The sequence below is a fragment of the Phyllobates terribilis genome, unplaced genomic scaffold (genome assembly GCF_046119375.1).
Source record: "Phyllobates terribilis strain yellow unplaced genomic scaffold, ASM4611937v1 Scaffold_11__3_contigs__length_659146591, whole genome shotgun sequence".
Lineage (NCBI taxonomy): Eukaryota > Metazoa > Chordata > Amphibia > Anura > Dendrobatidae > Phyllobates > Phyllobates terribilis.
The window spans coordinates 436,783,078-436,804,224 of NW_027362771.1; the positions used below are offsets into that span (position 1 = coordinate 436,783,078).

Sequence of the window (21,147 nt, forward strand, 5' to 3'; positions counted from 1 at the left end):
CTTCCTCGGGGGGTGCTGGGACAATGTGCAGGCTGATCTTATGTAGCAGTGCAGGTGGGCTGAGCCGAGCGGTACAGCCAATCAGCGACCCATTTCTTACCAAGTTAATTTAGTGTTATTTAATACATATGATTTGTCCTCCTCTTACCCTATACCGATGGCGTGTATCGGCGCGCCCCCACTGCCCATCCAGCATCGCCAGCCGCGGCCGGCGTCCCGGAAGTCCGACCACGCATGCGCGCGTATCGGACCCTCTGATTGGACGCCGAGCGCAGGAGGCGAGGCCAAGATGATGCAGCAAGGACGCGCTCCCACCAGGGGTTATCGGCACCATGATGCTTATGGGCAAATTATGCCCTTACTAATACTAACCATATTTGTAAGCAGGAAAGAGTCACAGTACATTTATATAATCTTCAGTCTTTTTTGACAGTCAGTTCCAATGTAACATTATTCATACTGATTCTTATCCTTTTTCTTGAAGAGGTTTTTTTGATATACGTAGGTTTGTTTTCCCCATGTCACGGATATATGGGGTCTTTTCAGGAGCTGTACCCTTTATTCGTCCATATGTTGCTGATATCTAGGGTATTATCCAAACTATAATTCAAATAAGTAAACAATTTAAGTAAAAATACCAAAATTCCATATTCATAAATATATTATTCAACAATTTTTCAGCACTTGTTATATAGTTTTGGATCACTGACTCACTGTGTCGCCCAGCTCAGTATATATAACCATATAGATGACCTTTCCTATTTTTTAACCTGCATTGCCCCTCATATTTATATAAATGCCACATATATCAGACTGCTAGAAAATGAATAAAACATATATATTTCGTACAAACATATCACTACGCTTTAGAGGTATAGATAAGGTAAATTTGGGAGCACTTGAACAAAGGGAAATTAATTGGATTACCGTATTGGACACAGTTAAACCAAAGGGGCTAAATGATCTGACAAGTTTTGCTCCGTTTTTGACTTAGCTCAAGACACTGCTGCTATGGGTACCTACCCTAAGGGATGAACACCCGACTATGTGATATGTTTGTACGAAATATATAGGTTTTATTCATTTTCTAGCAGTCTGATATATGTGGCATTTATATAAATATGAGGGGCAATGCACGTTAAAAAATAGGAAAGGTCATCTATATGGTTATATATACTGAGCTGGGCGACACAGTGAGTCAGTGATCCAAAACTATATAACAAGTGCTGAAAAATTGTTGAATAATATATTTATGAATATGGAATTTTGGTATTTTTACTTAAATTGTTTACTTATTTGAATTATAGTTTGGATAATACCCTAGATATCAGCAACATATGGACGAATAAAGGGTACAGCTCCTGAAAAGACCCCATATATCCGTGACATGGGGAAAAGAAACCTACGTATATCAAAAAAACCTCTTCAAGAAAAAGGATAAGAATCAGTATGAATAATGTTACATTGGAACTGACTGTCAAAAAAGACTGAAGATTATATAAATGTACTGTGACTCTTTCCTGCTTACAAATATGGTTAGTATTAGTAAGGGCATAATTTGCCCATAAGCATCATGGTGCCGATAACCCCTAGTGGGAGCGCGTCCTTGCTGCATTATCTTGGCCTCGCCTCCTACGCTCGGCGTCCAATCAGAGGGTCCGATACGCGCGCATGCGCGGTCGGACTTCCGGGACGCCGGCCGCGGCTGGCGACGCTGGATGGGCAGTGGGGGCGCGCCGATACACGCCATCAGTATAGGGTAAGAGGAGGACAAATCATATGTATTAAATAACACTAAATTAACTGGGTAAGAAATGGGTCGCTGATTGGCTGTGCCGCTCTGCTCAGCCCACCTGCACTGCTACATAAGATCAGCCTGCACATTGTAGCAGCACCCCCCGAGGAAGCAGACACGCGAAACGCGCGTAGGGGTGCTGGGCAGTGTGGGGCCTCTATTATGGCACATGGTTGGTATTTGGACATATATGGAACAATACTCTAATATATATGCCTGAGACATTGGAAGACTATATATATTAATGAAATGCTATGTTAATGTCTGGTTTGAGGAACTCTAATATATATGTCTGAGACATTGGAATACTATATGTATTAATGAAATGCTATGTTAATGTCTGACCTGAGAAATTTGGTTCTGTTATCTATATTTTCCTATCTGTATTCCTGAAAATCTACTGATATTTGATCTGAATGACCAGAGTATTTAATATGGCATAGGATTTATTTACATTTAATAATATGTAATAACATTTACAGCAACCTATGTGCTATGAGGTTATATATATACCACACTGCCTGGAATTTTTAATAGGTGTTTTTAGGGGCAGAATGATGTAATTTTAAATACTTATTCTTTTGCTTGCTGTGTCTAAATAAAGTATTTACTTGAAACTAATTTATATGACTACTCTATGTTATACCTATACATTTAATATGAGAGGAACAGTAGATGTTTTGAATTTGTCTGGGTAACTCCTTATGCATAATCAATGGATCTATATATCCAAATTTTGCTAATCAGTAAGTGACAAATGGCTGGAATTAGGGTCTCAGTCTCTACATTATGCTGCTCTCAAATGGGATTATACAGAGTTTAAGAACATGGAGGATAACATGGTGTAGCAAAGCTGGGAAGAACTGGGTTAAACCCCAGGTCAGCAGTGTTTGAGTAGAAGCACCTGCATGGTTTCTCTAAGAAGCAGGAAGTAGATTCATTTTAGGTGTCCAGCCAAAATGTGAGCTGTAGCTGGGGGAGAGACTTGCCAGGGCCACTCTCTGAATGGAGTGACTGGGTGTCAGTCAGTTTGCTGAATGTAGGAGTGGCAAATGGGTAAAATGGTAAATGCACAGGCCATGGGCACCAGAGTCTTGGAGCTGAAGAGAGGCCAGAATCCCTCTCTGAGAAGAGTCTGCACAGACCGTGTGCAGAGAACCGCAAGTATCAGTGGTTGGTATGGACAATAGTTGTTTTGTTTGACCAAGCTGGGGAGAGCTCAGCCGTGTGTGAGTAGCCAGGGTCTGTTCTGTTTAGCTAGAGTCTGGACAAGGCTAGGGATTAATGTTTATGGTTTTGTTTTTGGTGTTGTGCAACTAGTGGAAAGCTATAAAGACTGCATGTGTTTGGACCAAAACTGCATTGCCGGTGTGAACCTAATGCCTACCAGAGAGAGTGAATCCCTACTATGGCAACAGGTTTACTAGTCTTCTAGTGATAATCTTCTGCTACTAAAACTGTGATATTATCAAAACTCCAGAAAGCAACTCTGCTGGAGTCAGGGACTCTACCATTACATTATGCTGATCTCAGATTAGCTGGCAAAAACATGGCGACAGATTTCCTTTAAAGCACCACTCCGGCGTTTTTTTATTGCAACCCTGGAGTGGTATCACTAATGTATCTTCCCTGCATGTAGCATCATACTTACCAGCCGCTGTCTTCTTCTGTTCTCAGCGCCACTCCGATCATATTCTACTAGTTGTGACCTGGTGGATCGCTGTTATGTTCTGCTACCAGAGCTAAGGAAAGAGAGGAGATCTGTCCCTACGATAGAACTCAGCTGAATCCCTACGATGTAACAGGGGACCTGATCCTGCGATCAGACCTGCTAAAGTCCTAAGCTAGTCTGTACGGAGACCTATAAATGTGGGGAAGGAATCCCTACAAGTACTAAGGACTGGGAGGAAAATGGGACACCTCCTAACAGAAATAGTAGCAGACAGACGAACAAACAAAATATATAGAACATAGAGGTCCGTAGACCAAGCAAACTAACAGAGTTAGATACAGAGCACAGGCTAGCTAGAAAGTAGTTATACAATGAAGTCCAGCAAAGCCAGAAGGGCGGAGCAGGATTAAATAGGCCAACAAGGTCATGTGACCAGCAAAGGAAAAAACCTAAGAGCAAGGTTCTAACAGTACCCCCCCTTCTAAGAGGATCCTCCGGATCCCCTAGGACCAGGCTTATCAGGAAATCTCCTGTGAAATGCTCTGATAAGTCTGGACGCGGAAACATCATCTGACCTCACCCAAGAGTTATCCTCGGGTCCGAAACCTTTCCAGGCCACAAGATACTGCAAACTACCTCTATACCGTCTAGAGTTAAGGATGCGAGAAATTTCATATTCCCCGTCCTCCACCACCGGAGGAACAGAGGCAGAGGCGTCACCATCCGACACAACAGCTTTTTTTAACAGAGAGACATGAAATACCGGATTAATTCTCCAGGAGGTAGGAACCTCCAACCTAACAGCAGATTGGTTGACAACCTGAAGCACCTTAAAGGGCCCTACAAACTTGGGACCCAATTTCTTAGAAGGAATCCTCAACCGCAGATTCCTAGAGGACAACCAAACCATGTCACCAACAGCGAACAAAACCTCCTGTCGTTTCCTATCAAAGTAGTCTTTAGATTTTCTGTTGGCCTCCTGAAGATTACCACGCACATCCGTCCAAACTCTCTCCAAATCACCAGAAAAATTCTCCTCCTCAGGCACGGCAGATCCCAACTTGGAGTACGACCCAAACGACGGATGTCTCCCAGAACAACAAAAAAAGGGCGAACAACCAGCAGAAGAAGATGTATGATTGTTCAGAGCAAATTCAGCAAGTGGCAGAAACTCAGACCACCCCTCTTGATTGTCTGCCACAAAACAACGCAAGAACTGCTCAACATCCTGGTTTTTCCTTTCTGTCTGGCCATTAGATTCAGGATGATATCCGGACGAGAACGACAAATGAACTCCCAACCTGTCACAAAAGGCACGCCAAAAACGAGCCACGAACTGAGGACCCCTATCAGAAACAATGTCAGTAGGAACGCCATGAAGTCTGACAATTTCCTTGACAAAGGCCTTAGCGAGAGTTTTAGCGCAGGGCAGTTTGACGAAGGGAACCAAGTGACACATCTTGCTAAAACGGTCCACGACCACCCAAATGACAGTAAAACCCTCAGAGGGGGGAAGGTCAGTTATAAAGTCCATAGCCAAATGTGTCCAAGGAGCACTGGGAACCTCCAAAGGACAAAGCAACCCCGCAGCAGGAGTATGTGAGGACTTAGATCTAGCACATATAGTACATTGACGCACCCACTTAATGACTTCCTTCTGCCATCCAGGCCACCAAAAACTGCGACCCACCAGTCTCTTGGTCTCAGAGATTCCGGGATGACCTGCCAACCGAGATTCGTGACACTCAACAAACAAATCTCTCCTAAAGGTCCCAGGCACAAACAACCTCCCATGAGGAGTGTTAGATGGGGCATTCTCCTGTGCTTTAAGAATCTCATCTTCCAAAACGGAGTCCAAAGCAGCTATCACAACACCTTCTTGTAAAATGTTCTCCTCTTTCTCAGCACCGACTATGGGAGAAAAACTGCGAGACAAGGCATCCGCCTTAACATTCTTAGTACCAGGGATGTAAGTAACGGAGAAATTAAATCGCGAGAAAAACAGTGCCCACCTAGCCTGACGGGCATTCAGGCGCTTGGCAGCATCAAGATATATCAGATTTTTATGATCCGTAAGAACCTGAACGGGAAATTCCGCACCTTCCAAGAAGTGGCGCCAGTGTTCAAATGCGAGTTTAATAGCCAATAATTCCCGATTACCAATATCGTAATTCAGTTCAGTCTCCGAAAATTTTTTTGAAAAAAAGGCACAGGGATGTAATCCATCCCCGTTATCCTGAGACAGGCTGCATAAGGATGGGAGCAGAGGTGAACCTCTCCTTGAGATACACAAAAGCTTCAATGGCCTCAGAAGACCACTGAACCGCATCAGCACCTTTCCTGGTGAGATCGGTCAGAGGTTTGACAATACTAGAAAAATTTTTTATGAATTTTCTGTAATAATTGGTGAAACCTAAAAACCTCTGTATCGATTTCAAACCAATAGGCCTAGGCCATTCCTGTACAGCTTGAACTTTAACCGGGTCCATCTCAAAACCTTCGCTGGAGATAATGTAACCCAAAAAACTAATTCTCTGTACAGCGAACTCACATTTCTCCAGCTTAGCAAAAAGCGAATTGTCCATTAATAACTGTAATACCTCACGTACGCTCCGCCAATGAGACTCCAGATCCGGCGAATAAATCAAAATGTCATCCAAATACACAACCACATTTTTGCCGATCAAAGGTCTAAGGATGTCATTAATAAGATTCTGGAAAAATGCAGGAGCATTAGTAAGACCAAAAGGCATCACCAGATTCTCAAAATGACCCACAGGAGTGTTAAAAGCAGTCTTCCATTCGTCACCCTCCTTCATGCGCAACAGATTGTATGCCCCCTTAAGGTCAATTTTAGAGAACCACTTGGCCCCCATTAACTGGTTAAACAGATCAGGAATCAATGGCAGTGGGTAAGGATTGCGTACAGTAATTTTGTTAATCTCACGAAAATCCAGACAAGGACGTAAACCGCCGTCCTTTTTTTTTACAAAAAAAAATCCAACCGCCACAGGAGACTTAGAGGGCCTAATGTGACCGGCGGCCAAACTTGTCTGTATGTATTCCTCCAAAGCCTTCCTCTCAGGAATAGTAAGGTTAAATAAACGACTTTTAGGAAGAGTCGCTCCAGGGACAAATTCAATAGAACAATCATAGTCTCTATGGGGAGGCAAAACCTGCGATTCCTTCTCAGAAAAAACTCTCCAAAAATCCTGAATAGGAACAGGCAATTCTCCCCTATCCAAAGCTGCAATACGCCCGTTACAACACTTGTCATAACATTTATGGCTCCAGGATTTAATTTCACTGGTAGACCAATCCAGTACAGGATTGTGAAATTTTAACCAGGGCAATCCCAATATTACTGGAGAAGGCAAGTTATTCAAAACTACCAAATCCAATTTCTCATGGTGAACACCATTAATAGTGAGAGGAAATTCACAGACCTTGAGAGTAATATTCTTCAAAGGGGAACCATCCACAGAAACCACAGCAATGGGGGATGATAAAGGTTCGGGTTTTAAATTGAGTCTTTCCAAGAATCCCCCATCAATTACATTCAGAGTAGACCCACAATCAACAAACACCCGAAATTCCATTAATTTTTCCTGAGCAATCGTGGAAGCAGCTAAAAATACACCCTTGGAATTTAAACAGGCAATACGGGCATGACTGACCATTTTTTTTTTCTTTCTTCATACGAAGCTCACAGCCTTTAATCAAATGACCAGATTTTCCGCAATAGAAACACAAGCCTTCAGAAAATCTACGGTCTTTTTCTTGAGAGCGAGGTACCACCGATCCAATCTCCATCGGTTCACCACTGTTAGTACACACATTCTCATAACCAGAAACTGACATAGCAGAGGATTTGCTCTCATTAACCCTTGCACGCAGTCTCCTATCCACCCGTATAGCTAATTGCATAGCCTGTTGCAAATCTTCAGGTGTAGGATAAGCAATTAGCAGGTTTTAACCCTTTCATTGAGCCCAGCAAGAAATAGACTTTTCAGAGCAGAATCGTTCCACCCTGTTTGAGTAGACCAACGACGGAAATGAGTACAATATTTTTCCACATTACCTGATCCCTGTCTCAAACGTCTTAACTCAGTCTCAGCTGATGAGACACGGTCAGGATCATCATATAATAGTCCCAAAGCAGAAAAAAAACTATCCACTGATCTGAAGCATGTATCACTAGGTTGCAAAGAAAAGGCCCACTCCTGAGGCTCTTTGCGCAAAAGTGACATTATGAACCCTATGCGCTGGGATTCATCCCCAGAGGACTTGGGTCTCAAACGAAAATACAATAAGCAAGCATTTTTAAATGAAAAAAATTCTCGGTGTTCACCAAAAAATAAATCCGGCAAACATACCTTAGGCTCCAAGAAATGTGCTCCAGGACAGTTACTCACGTGCTGACGGAGCTCGGCCACCTCCAGAGAGAGTCCCTGCAGGCGATGAGCCAAATCCTGAACCGACACCATGATGGAACAGAAAAATCTTTCCTTAGAGAATTTGCAGGCTGGACTTACTGTTATGTTCTGCTACCAGAGCTAAGGAAAGAGAGGAGATCTGTCCCTACGATAGAACTCAGCTGAATCCCTACGATGTAACAGGGGACCTGATCCTGCGATCAGACCTGCTAAAGTCCTAAGCTAGTCTGTACGGAGACCTATAGATGTGGGGAAGAAATCCCTACAAGTACTAAGGACTGGGAGGAAAATGGGACACCTCCTAACAGAAATAGTAGCAGACAGACGAACAAACAAAATATATAGAACATAGAGGTCCGTAGACCAAGCAAACTAACAGAGTTAGATACAGAGCACAGGCTAGCTAGAAAGTAGTTATACAATGAAGTCCAGCAAAGCCAGAAGGGCGGAGCAGGATTAAATAGGCCAACAAGGTCATGTGACCAGCAAAGGAAAAAACCTAAGAGCAAGGTTCTAACAATCGCTCCAGTGTTTGCTAGGTAGACCGGAAGTCACTTCTCAGTGTAAGGGTATGAGAGCCAGAACGAGGTCAGAATGAGGCTCTCATACACCTACATTGAGAGCTTGTGACCGTTACCTCCGATGTCCGGTCAATCAGGAGCTGCGGTCACAACATTGCGGAGCAGGACCAGAGCGGCGCCGGGAAGAGCAGAAGACTGCAGCTTGTAAGTATATTACTACAGTCAGGGAACAGACATTAGTAATACCACTCTAGTGGTGAAATAGAAACAAAAATGTCGGAGTGATGCTTTTAGGCCGGGGTCACACGGCCGTCAATTCTCTCATACAAGAGAATGGGGCCGATTAAGCAAAATACACTGTCAGAGTTTGAGCTGAGTGTCAGTGCTCTGTGCTCCGATCCGCTCACATAAGAGAATCGCAGCATCGGTGCGAAGGAGACAGAGAAAGTAATTTCTCCATCTCCTCCATTGCTGGCATCCATGCACTTGGATGAAGTCTGAATGCAGTCCAATGTTTCACATGCACCCATAGACTTGTATGGGTGGGTGTGATCCGATTTTCGGATGCACCTGCAGCATGCTACAACTGTTTTCTCATGCCGAATCGGCATGAGAAAAATATTGCTGGTCTTAGCTACCACATAGTATAACACTGGGCCGAGTGCTATTCGATAAAACATTGGATGGCACTCGGCCATGTTAAATGGCAGTGTGAACGAGCCCTAAGGTGTATAGTTTTGTTTTCACAATATGCTTCAAAACGGCATACGTGAGACACCCTCATAGTGTCGGTACATATAAGTACATGATGTTGTGTTAGCATATCTGAAATTTTGGGATATTTAGCATACCAGTACTGTAAACATTTGTGTCACTGGGAGAACATAGTGAGTACCCAGTCCGTAGCGGACATGTATAAACAGCTGTTAATTCCCTGAGGGTCTGTGCACATCTGGATCTCTCTGACAGTATAAGTGGCTTTAGATGAGCACTAGTCTGAAGACATGCCCCTTTTCTGAAATGATTCCTACAGTAGACCCAGTAGTTTACCCCCGGGAGAGTCATATTACACAAACTCTGACTACTACTCTTTGCAGCGTAAACTAGAACCAGGCACTGAGCTCGTTATCTTGCCCCCCAGATCACCCAGATCCTGCTTACTAACAGTTTGGGTCTCCGGCTTCACAGATCATCCGGGGCAGCAACATCAGAATGAAGAGGATGGCAGCGAATGAAGATCCTGGCAGTGACTGTGGGGGTGCAGTCATTCTTCTTATCAAGAACTGTCCCAAGCAGAGGCAGATGCCCCCATCTGGCACATGGGTCCGGGGCTCCTTTGGATGACATGATGTGCCCATGCACATTTCTTGATGCCAAACTGTGCCAGGCTGCGGTTGAAGACATCTGTGGATAATGTTGGGTAGTCTGTTGTCTTTAAAGGTGCAGCATCTCATAGTGAATCTCCAGTCTAACCCTGCAGCATATGGACTGGCGGAGGCTGAGCGCCCAGCGGGTCTGTAAATGAGATCCATAAGTAAATGATTCATGGTGTAGGATACAAGACAGATGATTGTACAGCCGCGTGTACATGCTGCATATAAGAACCTATGTACAACTAGATAATGAACCTCCAACCCTTTTGCAGACAGCAACTACAAAGCCATCTGGAAGACGGATCAAATAGCAGAGCTGTATAGTCAGCCGCAGTGCAGACGCATACAAGACACATGAAAGGATGATATCACGTAAAGCAGAAATGCAGCTGCTTGACCCCGACCATTACTTATCAGGGGGTAGGAAAAAATACTCTGCATGAAAGTTGTCAACTCATGCCAAAATGTCGTATTTATGAAGCCCCGCCCATATATTTCCTTATGCAAATTACCATTTTTATTTTGGCGAAAAAAAGGGGGGGAGAGGTTTTCAATCCGCAATGTGTTTTACTCCACAGTCACGCCATTTTTCTAAGGAGAAAGATGGCAGTGAGAAATTTTTGCTGAAATCTGGTTTTCTATGAGATGTGCAACATTCTCCAACACATATTCACCCATGCTTAAAGGGGTAGTCATATAATGTTTATTATCTTTTCATAAAGGGGTAGTCCACTACCGGACAATCACAGTTTAATTAATTAATTAAAGATCCAATATAAAATAAAGTACACTCAGCTCCTGCAGCAGTGGCCGCTCTTTGGTTGCATCATTTTTCCATCAGGGTGGACGTCCGGGCTGATGAGCAGCCGCTCATTGGCCGCAGCCTGCACGTGATACATCACGTTACTTACCGGGATCAGCAGGGCTGACATTGCTGAAACAGCGCTGGTACAGGAGGTGAGCATGCAAATTACCTCTTAAGGGAGGAAGAGGACTTGAACTCTAGCGCCACCTAATGGAAGTAGCAATCCTAAAAGTCAAAATCAACCCTTAGGGTGCAGTCAGACAGTCGTATAAATCGGATCAAGATCGGACCGCAAAGCACGGACTGGCTGACTGCTCTTCCAACCTGAGCATGATGACTTCATATATTTCTATGCAGCTGTCACACTTGGGTCGGGAGAGCCACCGGCCAGTCCGAGCATTGAGGTTCCAATTTATACGGACATCTGACTGAGGCCTTAGAGGGGTATTCCCATCTCCAATATCCTATCCAAATATGTAGTAGGTGTATCAGGGCTGTGGGGTCGGAGTCAGTATAAAATGGACCGACTCCTAAAATATATAATAAATTGGGTACAGTAGTTCAATGCAGTTTGTTTGGAATATTTTTTTCATAAGAATTTGGGAAAGTTATGAAATGTCCTATAAATGTCTGTCCTATTCCTGGTTTAAGGGTCTAGAGTTTTAGTTGAGACGAATCTGTGCTGCACGTTATGTACATGATCAGTAGTGACCAGTGCTGTGGAGACAAGGAAATTGAGGAGTCGGTGGTTTGGCTTACCAACTCCACAGCCCTGGGTACAATAATAATAATAGCAAATATCTCCAATTAGAAATGTAGCATAGTTCTTCGGATCCTCTATGTATCTTTCCTCATGTGCAGACATTGCAGGACCTTAGGTATCCATGGTTACGACCACTAGCAACTAGCTGTCACTATATCAGTGGACGTAACCATGGATACCTAAGGTCCTGCAATGCCTGCACATGAGGAAAGAGACATGGCAAATCAGAAGAACTAAACTACATTTCTACTTGGAGGTAATTGCTAATATTATTATTATTACACCTACTACATATTGGGATAGGATCTTGGAGATGAAAATACAACTTTAAGTAGAGTGTACACTGTTTGTCTTTTATACGGGGTCCTGAATTGAGTAAGCAGGGGCTGTCCAGTAGTGGGCAACCTCTTTAAGTGATATGTCATCAATATCAGATTAGTGGCAGCTGACACCCCTGACACCCCCACTGATCAGCCACCATCAGCTCCGGCAGGATGTAAACAATGAACGGAGCGGCACTGCACAAATCATTCAATGATTAGCAGCCACTGTGGGAGCTAACGAATGCTGATTGGAGGAGGTGCAGGGTATCGGACCGCTACCGATATCATATTCATGACCTATGCTGAGGAAAAGCCAATAATACCATATCACTGCACCACCCCTGCAACATTTACCACCCAAAATAAGGAGCATTTATGCCCCAGGAAAGGAACAACAAAGATTGCCCCTGAAGAGGCCACTTTAGGGAGTGCTTTTGCTAAGCCTTGCCCTTCTGGGGTCCCGTTCATGGGACCGTCCCACAAAGATAGAACTGTAGGGGAAAGCACAAGACTGGAGATCTATCAAAACTGGTGCAACAGAAATGTAGAGTGGTTAACCGCAGCAACCAATCAGATTCCAGCTTTCATTCTCCAGAGAATCTTAGGAAAATGAAAGCTTATATGTGAGTGGTTACTAAAGCTATATATCTGCTATTAATATCTGTTTTTACATCTCTGTAAGTAATCAGTAAATGAGCGGTGCCAGGGGGTCAGTAATATCAGGGCTGGGGGTCAGTCATATCAGGGCTGGGGGTCAGTCAAATCAGGGCTGGGGGTCAGTCAAATCAGGGCTGGGGGTCAGTAATATCAGGGCTGGGGGTCAGTCATATCAGGGCTGGGGGTCAGTAATGTCAGGGCTGGGGGTCAGTAGTGTCAGGCCTGGGGGTCAGTAATATCAGGGCTGGGGGTCAGTAATGTCAGGGTTCGGGGTCAGTAATGTCAGATCTGTGGGTCAGTAATGTCAGGGCTGGGGGTCATTAGTGTCAGAGCTACGGGGTAAGTAATGTCAGGGTTCGGGGTCAGTAATGTCAGGGCTGGGGGTCAGTAATGTCAGAGCTGGGGGTCAGTAATGTCAGGGCTGGGGGTCAGTAATGTCAAGGCTGGGGGGCAATAATATCAGAGCTGGGGGTCAGTACTGTCAGGGCTGGGGGTCAGTAATGTCAGGGCTGGGGGTCAGTAATGTCATGACTGGGGGTCAGTACTGTCAGGGCTGGGGGTCAGTACTGTCATGGCTGGGGGTCAGTACTGTCAGGGCTGGGGGTCAGTACTGTCAGGGCTGGGGGGCAGTAATATCAGGACTGGGGGATCAGTACTATCAGGGCTGGGGGTCAGTACTGTCAGGGCTGGGGGTCAGTAATGTCATGGCTGGGGGTCAGTAATGTCAGGGCTGGGGGTCAGTAATGTCAGGGCTGGGGGTCAGTAATGTCAGGGTTCGGGGTCAGTAATGTCATGGCTGGGGGTCAGTACTGTCATGGCTGGGGGTCAGTAATGTCATGGCTGGGGGTCAGTAATGTCATGGCTGGGGGTCAGTACTGTCAGGGTTCGGGGTCAGTAATGTCATGGCTGGGGGTCAGTACTGTCAGGGCTGGGAGTCAGTAATGTCAGGGCTGGGGGGCAGTAATGTCAGGGCTGGGGAGCAGTAATGTCAGGGCTGGGGGTCAGTAATATCAGGGTTCGGGGTGAGTAATGTCAGGGTTGGGGGTCAGTAATGTCAGGGCTGGGGGGTCAGTAATGTCAGGGTTCGGGGTCAGTAATGTCATGGCTGGGGGTCAGTAATGTCAGGGCTGGGGGTCAGTAATGTCAGGGCTGGGGGTCAGTAATGTCAGGGTTCGGGGTCAGTAATGTCAGATCTGTGGGTCAGTAATGTCAGAGCTGGGGGTTAGTAATGTCAGGGTTCGGGGTCAGTAATGTCAGGGCTGGGGGTCAGTAATGTCAGAGCTGGGGGTCAGTAATGTCAGGGCTGGGGGTCAGTAATGTCAAGGCTGGGGGTCAGTACTGTCAGGGCTGGGGGTCAGTACTGTCAGGGCTGGGGGTCAGTAATGTCAGGGCTGGGGGGCAGTAATATCAGGACTGGGGGATCAGTACTATCAGGGCTGGGGGTCAGTACTGTCAGGGCTGGGGGTCAGTAATGTCAGGGCTGGGGGTCAGTAATGTCATGACTGGGGGTCAGTACTGTCAGGGCTGGGGGGCAGTACTGTCATGGCTGGGGGTCAGTACTGTCAGGGCTGGGGGTCAGTAATGTCAGGGCTGGGGGGCAGTAATATCAGGACTGGGGGATCAGTACTATCAGGGCTGGGGGTCAGTACTGTCAGGGCTGGGGGTCAGTAATGTCATGGCTGGGGTCAGTAATGTCAGGGCTGGGGGTCAGTAATGTCAGGGCTGGGGGTCAGTAATGTCAGGGCTGGGGGTCAGTAATGTCATGACTGGGGGTCAGTACTGTCAGGGCTGGGGGGCAGTACTGTCATGGCTGGGGGTCAGTACTGTCAGGGCTGGGGGGCAGTAATATCAGGACTGGGGGATCAGTACTATCAGGGCTGGGGGTCAGTACTGTCAGGGCTGGGGGTCAGTAATGTCATGGCTGGGGGTCAGTAATGTCATGGCTGGGGTCAGTAATGTCAGGGCTGGGGGTCAGTAATGTCAGGGCTGGGGGTCAGTAATGTCAGGGCTGGGGGGTCAGTAATGTCAGGGTTCGGGGTCAGTAATGTCATGGCTGGGGGTCAGTACTGTCATGGCTGGGGGTCAGTAATGTCATGGCTGGGGGTCAGTACTGTCAGGGTTGGGGGTCAGTAATGTCATGGCTGGGGGGCAGTAATGTCAGGGCTGGGGGGCAGTAATGTCAGGGCTGGGGGGCAGTAATGTCAGGGCTGGGGAGCAGTAATGTCAGGGCTGGGGGTCAGTAATATCAGGGCTGGGGGGTCAGTAATGTCATGGCTGGGGGTCAGTAATGTCAGGGCTGGGGGTCAGTAATGTCAGGGTGGGGGCACAGTCTCTACATTTGGAGCCATCACTTTAGTTATCGGACATTTCAGCCTTTAATAATGGTCGCAGCCAATGATCCCGATACATATCCGCTTCTCCTGTGAGACATTTCCATCAGTTTTGTATAGATGTCGCAGGGCTGAGACTATTGGTGGCAGTCTTCCCAGACGTGTCCCGCAGCCATTCTGCCCGTGCCGAGGACTTGTATTTATTGACTCTGCCTCCCCGGACACAGAGGGAGAGAAGCCGGCGGCAGACACGGGGCGGGGAGGAGCCGAGGAGGCCGGGATAGACGCTGCTAGCCCTGTGTCCCTGTGCACCCCCCGGACCTCTGCCCCGGGCTCTCACCTCCCCTCCTCAGGAGCTCTGGGTCCGGCTGGAATGGTCCTCCATCCCTCCTTCTGGGGTCTCTGGCCAGTGTGGCAGCCCCCTTCCCTGTCCCCTGACTCGAGCTCACACCGGGGACGGACAGCTGAGTATGGAAGGGCTGGGAGCTCACTGCCTCTCTCCAACCGGGGAGCAGAGGGAAAAGCAAACAGAGATGCTACCTAGACGGACAGCAGAGGTGTGGAGGAGGGGCCGGGGACAGCAGGGACCTTCCTGAGATGAGTGTGAGGAGCAGACATTCAGCCTCTTGCCTGTGTGTCACCTAGGAGAAGGAGCCAGCAGCCATAAAAGTCTTACTAATGTAAATGGGAGCCTGAGCGTGTCCTGTGTATCAGCCACAGAGCCACCATGTCAGGTACTGCCACACCGAGCAGTGGGTACAGTGCATGGCGGCACACGGAGAGCGTATTGCATATGCTACAGACCCCTGTATGGCCAGGATCACACCGCGTATGTAAAATTGGCCTTTTTTTCATCCAGAAAAAAAATAATTTCATCCAAAGATGTGTGTACCACATGCATTTTTTTCTTTTTAAAGCACACTTTGAGTTAAATGGGCTAGTCTGACCCTAAAAGAGTCAGGGCTGTGGAGTCGGAGTCGTGGAGTCGGAGTTGGTATAAAATGGACCGACTCCGACTCCTAAAATATATAATAAATTGGGTACAGTAGTTTAATGCAGCTTGTGGGTAATCTTTTTTCATAAGAATTTGGGAAAGTTATGAAATGTCCTATAAATGTCTGTCCTATTCCTGATCTAAGGGTCTAGACTTTTAGCTGAGATGAATCTGTGCTACAGTAAATTTATCACTTAAACATGAGCCATGTATGAGGGAGTAGGAGTCGTGGAGTCGGAGTCATGGAAATTGAGGAGTTGGAGGTTTGGCTTACCGACTCCACAGCCCTGTCATGCATAGGGAGTGTGCAGACGATCCGGAGCCGCTGTGGGTTTGAAGCTGTGGACTTATGCTGCTTCAAACCCGCAGCGGCCAGATGTTACAGCATAGTGGATGGGATTTGTAGAAATCCTACTGCCACTATGCGTCTGCGGCCACCCACGGAAACTGACATGAGGCACGTCTTTCCAGACCGCAGCATGTCAATTTCTTCTGCGGGTCAGCATGCGGGCTTTCCCTATAGACCTAACCTCTATGAGGAAAGTACACACGTGAAAAAAAAAAAAAAAGCTGCTGCTCATTTGCATATTGAGCAGAAGCCGCCGGCGGCTCTTCCACAGCGTCTGGGCCACAGGCCCAGACGCATCGTGGGCACATACCCATACAATGCAGAGGTCCATGTGCTCCCTGTATGCTGATTGCATACATACAGCACACCCAACATATAGTCTTGCACACGAGCCCCTTGTACCCTTGCACACGAGCCCCTTGTACCCTTGCACACGAGCCCTTTGTACCCTTGCACACGAGCCCCTTGGACCCTTGCACACGAGCCCCTTGGACCCTTGCACATGAGCCCCTTGGACCCTTGCACACGAGCCCCTTGCACACGAGCCCCTTGTACCCTTGCACATGAGCCCCTTGGACCCTTGCACACGAGCCCCTTGTACCCTTGCACACGAGCCCCTTGTACCCTTGCACACGAGCCCCTTGGACCCTTGCACACGGGCCCCTTGAACCCTTGCACACGAGCCCCTTGGACCCTTGCACACGAGCCCCTTGGACTCTTGCACACGAGCCCCTTGGACTCTTGCACATAAATATACAATGGTCCTGTTAGGTCATGTTTCCAAGTAGCGTAAACTCTGTTATTTTATGCTGTGTTTTTTTTTGCAGAAAACATGTGATTAACTGTCCAAGCAAAGTGGATGTGATTTCATGAAAACTCTGCCAACTGTGCGTCTAAAGACGCTGTAGATCTGTTCTTTTATTGTGCATTTTTTCTGTATAAGCTTTTATGGGGAGCCTGAAAAAATAATGCATGGAAAAAAACACTATTGTATTTTTAAATAAGCACTCCCACAATATTTTTTTATTCCCTAAACCTGTCTTAAATCTATATGTAATGTGGTGTAAGTGCTTTTATATACTTATCAATCACTGTATCCAGCGCCAGTCTTCTTCTCACTCACATGACTGAAAATCACACTTGGTAGAGCTATGTGTGAGCCAGAAGTCGCTTTTGCAATGTACGGTAAGTCTATGGTCAGGCTCCATAGACTTACATTGTAAAAAAGACTTCTGGCTCACACATAAACCCTAGTGTTATCCTGCGAGTCAGAATTTCAGCCACATGAGTGAGAAGATGACCAGAGCAGCGCTGGAAAGCAGGGGAAATTGGCAATCGGTAAGTATATTAACGAACTTACACTACATTACAAATACATTTTAGACAGGTTTAGAGAATAAAACAATTGTTGGCACGTTTATTTAAAGAAGCTCTCCTATGACCTTTTTTTCTTCAGTAAACCTGTGTATATGTGTATGTCCTGTAGTGTGTGTGTGTTAAAATACTCACTGCTGCCTTCCCCAGGATCCAACGCTGCTCCGGTCCTCTTCTCAGTGACGTCACCGCTCTCCTGACTATCCAGCTCACTGTATCCTCCATGTGTGAGCCAGAAGTCTCTTCTCCTAATATAACTAGTTTAACATAAAAAGAAGTACGCCTGCGTCTGAGCAAATTAAACATTGACCAATCCCCTGGCCAAGATAGTATTCATCCACAGATACTGAGGGAATTGAGCTCAGTAATTGATAAACCGCTGTATTTCGTATTCTTAGACTCTCTTGTAACAGGGGTAGTGCCACAGGATTGGAGGATAGCCAATGTGGTACCGATTTTTAAGAAAGGTAAGAAGGTGGATCCAGGTAACTACCGTTCGGTAAGTCTGACATCAGTAGTTTGCAAAGTTTTTAAGGGCATCATAAGAGATGACCTGTAGAGTTATATCGCAGAGAATAATATAATAAATGATAATCAGCACGGATACATGAAGAATAGGTTGTGTCCAACCAACATGTTGGGGTTCTATGAGGAGGTAAGTGCAATTCTGGATGTTGGTAATGCGGCTGATGTGATTTATCTGGACTTTGTAAAGGCATTTGATGCTGTACTACATAGCAGCCTTATACTGAAGCTACAGAAGCAAGGACTTGGGGGAACTATATGTAGATGGGTAAGGAATTGGCTAAATGATTGGAAACAAAGGGTCGTTATAAATGGTACATTCTCTAAATGGGACATAGTCAGCAATGGGGTGCCGCAGGGATCTGTGCTAGGAACGATTCTTTTTAGCTTCTTTATTAGTGATGGGTGAGCACTAAAATGCTCAGGTGCTCGATGCTCGGGTCAAGCAAATTGAAATACTCGGGTGCTCGACCCGAGCAACGAGCCCAATGTAAGTCTATGGGAAACTCAAGCATTTTTCAGGCGGCTCCCCCCGGCGATCTGCAGAGGGCCTAAAAATTGCCCAAATCGATGAGAACAGTGCTAAAATTACATGGAAACAGCATGGGGAAGACCCCTGGAAGCATTTCTGACTCAAAGGTCACTGCTGTCAAAAACGTTGTCAGAGGTATTGCGCCACTTTTACGGACACACAATAAAACATACAAAAACAAAACCAACATGGATTTTCCTGGGAAATATGTTAAGGAACATCCTTTCCAGGGTAATGACGTGTATATAAGGCAAAATAAATAACCAAAAACAAAAATACTCCTCCACACCTTGGGCTATGTTCACAGGTAGGGTTTTTTATGCTTTTTTGTACTTTTGCATTGCTTTCAACCGTGACAAATGCATTCACCGGGAAATGTCATTTTAACATTTTATAACCTTATCTGGCCATGTGGTGTGTGAGACACGATCAGACACATCCTGTTTCATGTATGAAGGAGGGACTCTGAAAGTCACAAAGCCTATTTTTATAGGGCCATCAGGCGGCCTTCGCTATTCTTAGAGAGCCATCAGCCGGCTATGCTTTGTTGTTTCCATTACTAAAGAGTGGGTCTCCTATACTATTATTGCATATGTAGTGAGTGGCAGGTCTGCCAAAAATTTGGACGCACCCCAATACTCCTTTGAAAATTTGGACGTACCCCAATACCCCTTTGAAGAGACTTAGTGGAGGGCCTCCTGAAAACAATGTTCCCATTATTAAGAAGTGTGTCTCCCATTGTGTTTGCCTATGCAGTGAATGCAAGGGTTGCCAAAAATTTGGAGGCACTCCAATGCCCCTTGGAAGAGACATAGAGGGCCTCATGAAAAAATGTTTCCATTATTAGGAAGTGGGTCTCCCATAGTGTTAGCCTATGCAGTGAATGCAAGAGCTGCCAAAAATTGGGAGGCACTCCAATGCCCCTTGGAAGAGTCGTAGAGGGCCTCATGAAAAAATGTTTCTATTATTAGGAAGTGGGTCTCTCTAGTGTTGGCCTATGCAGTGAATGCAAGGGCTGTCAAAAATTGGGAGGCACTCCAATGCATCTTAGAAGAGACGTAGAGAGCCTCATGAAAAAATGTTCCCATTATTATTAAGTGAGTCTCCCATAGTGTTGGCCTATGCAGTGAATGCAAGGGCTGCCAAAAATTGGGAGGCATTCCAATGCACCTTGGAAAAGATGTGGAGGAGGGCCTCATAAAAAAAAAATGTTCCCATTAGAAAGGAGCAGGTCTCCTATACTTGTAATGCCCATGCGCTAAGTGTATGGGCTGACAAACATTTACCCCTGGGGGGTATACATGAACATACTGTATAAAAAAATTTTTTTACGGGCATCATAAACACCCTTTAAAAAAAATTATGTGGGTGTTGCATCACGGACCACGGTCACCCTGGTGATCTGGTGGTGGAGGATGAGGAGAAGGAGGAGGACAAGAGTAAATAGCCAAAATCATGAAGTGTATACCCATGTGTGGGTGTGAAAAGGTGGTCAGGCTCCATAGACTTACATTGTAAAAAAGACTTCTGGCTCACACATAAACCCTAGTGTTATCCTGCGAATCAGAATTTCAGCCACATGAGTGAGAAGATGACCAGAGCAGCGCTGGAAAGCAGAGGAAATTGGCAATCGGTAAGTATATTAACGAACTTACACTACATTACAAATACATTTTAGACAGGTTTAGAGAATAAAACAATTGTTGGCACGTTTATTTAAAGAAGCTCCCCTATGACCTTTTTTTCTTCAGTAAACCTGTGTATATGTGTATGTCCTGTAGTGTGTGTGTGTTGAAATACTCACTGCTGCCTTCCCCAGGATCCAACGCTGCTCCGGTCCTCTTCTCAGTGACGTCACCGCTCTCCTGACTATCCAGCTCACTGTATCCTCCATGTGTGAGCCAGAAGTCTCTTCTCCTAATATAACTAGTTTAACACAAAAAGAAGTACGCCTGCGTCTGAGCAAATTAAACATTGACCAATCCCCTGGCCAAGATAGTATTCATCCACAGATACTGAGGGAATTGAGCTCAGTAATTGATAAACCGCTGTATTTCGTATTCTTAGACTCTCTTGTAACAGGGGTAGTGCCACAGGATTGGAGGATAGCCAATGTGGTACCGATTTTTAAGAAAGGTAAGAAGGTGGATCCAGGTAACTACCGTTCGGTAAGTCTGACATCAGTAGTTTGCAAAGTTTTTAAGGGCATCATAAGAGATGACCTGCAGAGTTATATCGCAGAGAATAATATAATAAATGATAATCAGCACGGATACATGAAGAATAGGTTGTGTCCAACCAACATGTTGGGGTTCTATGAGGAGGTAAGTGCAATTCTGGATGTTGGTAATGCGGCTGATGTGATTTATCTGGACTTTGCAAAGGCATTTGATACTGTACTACATAGCAGCCTTATACTGAAGCTACAGAAGCAAGGACTTGGGGGAACTATATGTAGATGGGTAAGGAATTGGCTAAATGATTGGAATACACCTCCCAAAAAAAGACACTGGATTTGAGTTTGTTACGCTGCTATCATTCGGTGGTGTTGAGAAGTCTGGCCCAATCCAGCCCTTGTTCATTTTTATAAGAGTCAGCCTTGTCAGCATTTTCAGTTGACAGGTGGATGCGCTTATCAGTTATAATTCCACCAGCGGCACTGAAAACCCGCTCTGATAAAATGCTAGCAGCAGGGCAG

At 45.8% G+C, this 21,147-nt stretch overlaps 1 protein-coding gene across 3 annotated transcripts in view; it reads right to left on the reverse strand.

The window, feature by feature from the left end:
• The window catches only part of LOC141166501 (cell surface hyaluronidase CEMIP2-like), a 130,428-nt gene that overhangs the window by 96,096 nt on the left and 13,185 nt on the right, over positions 1-21,147 (reverse strand). For 2 of the 3 annotated variants that reach the window (XM_073653230.1, XM_073653228.1), the window contains exon 2: positions 9,590-9,939. In XM_073653230.1, the coding sequence (XP_073509331.1) occupies positions 9,590-9,878 (289 nt within the window). In that variant the 5' untranslated portion in view covers positions 9,879-9,939. Of the gene's footprint in view, positions 1-9,589; positions 9,940-15,015; positions 15,199-21,147 lie in introns of those variants that run through there. The other variant, XM_073653229.1, reaches the window with a different exon arrangement.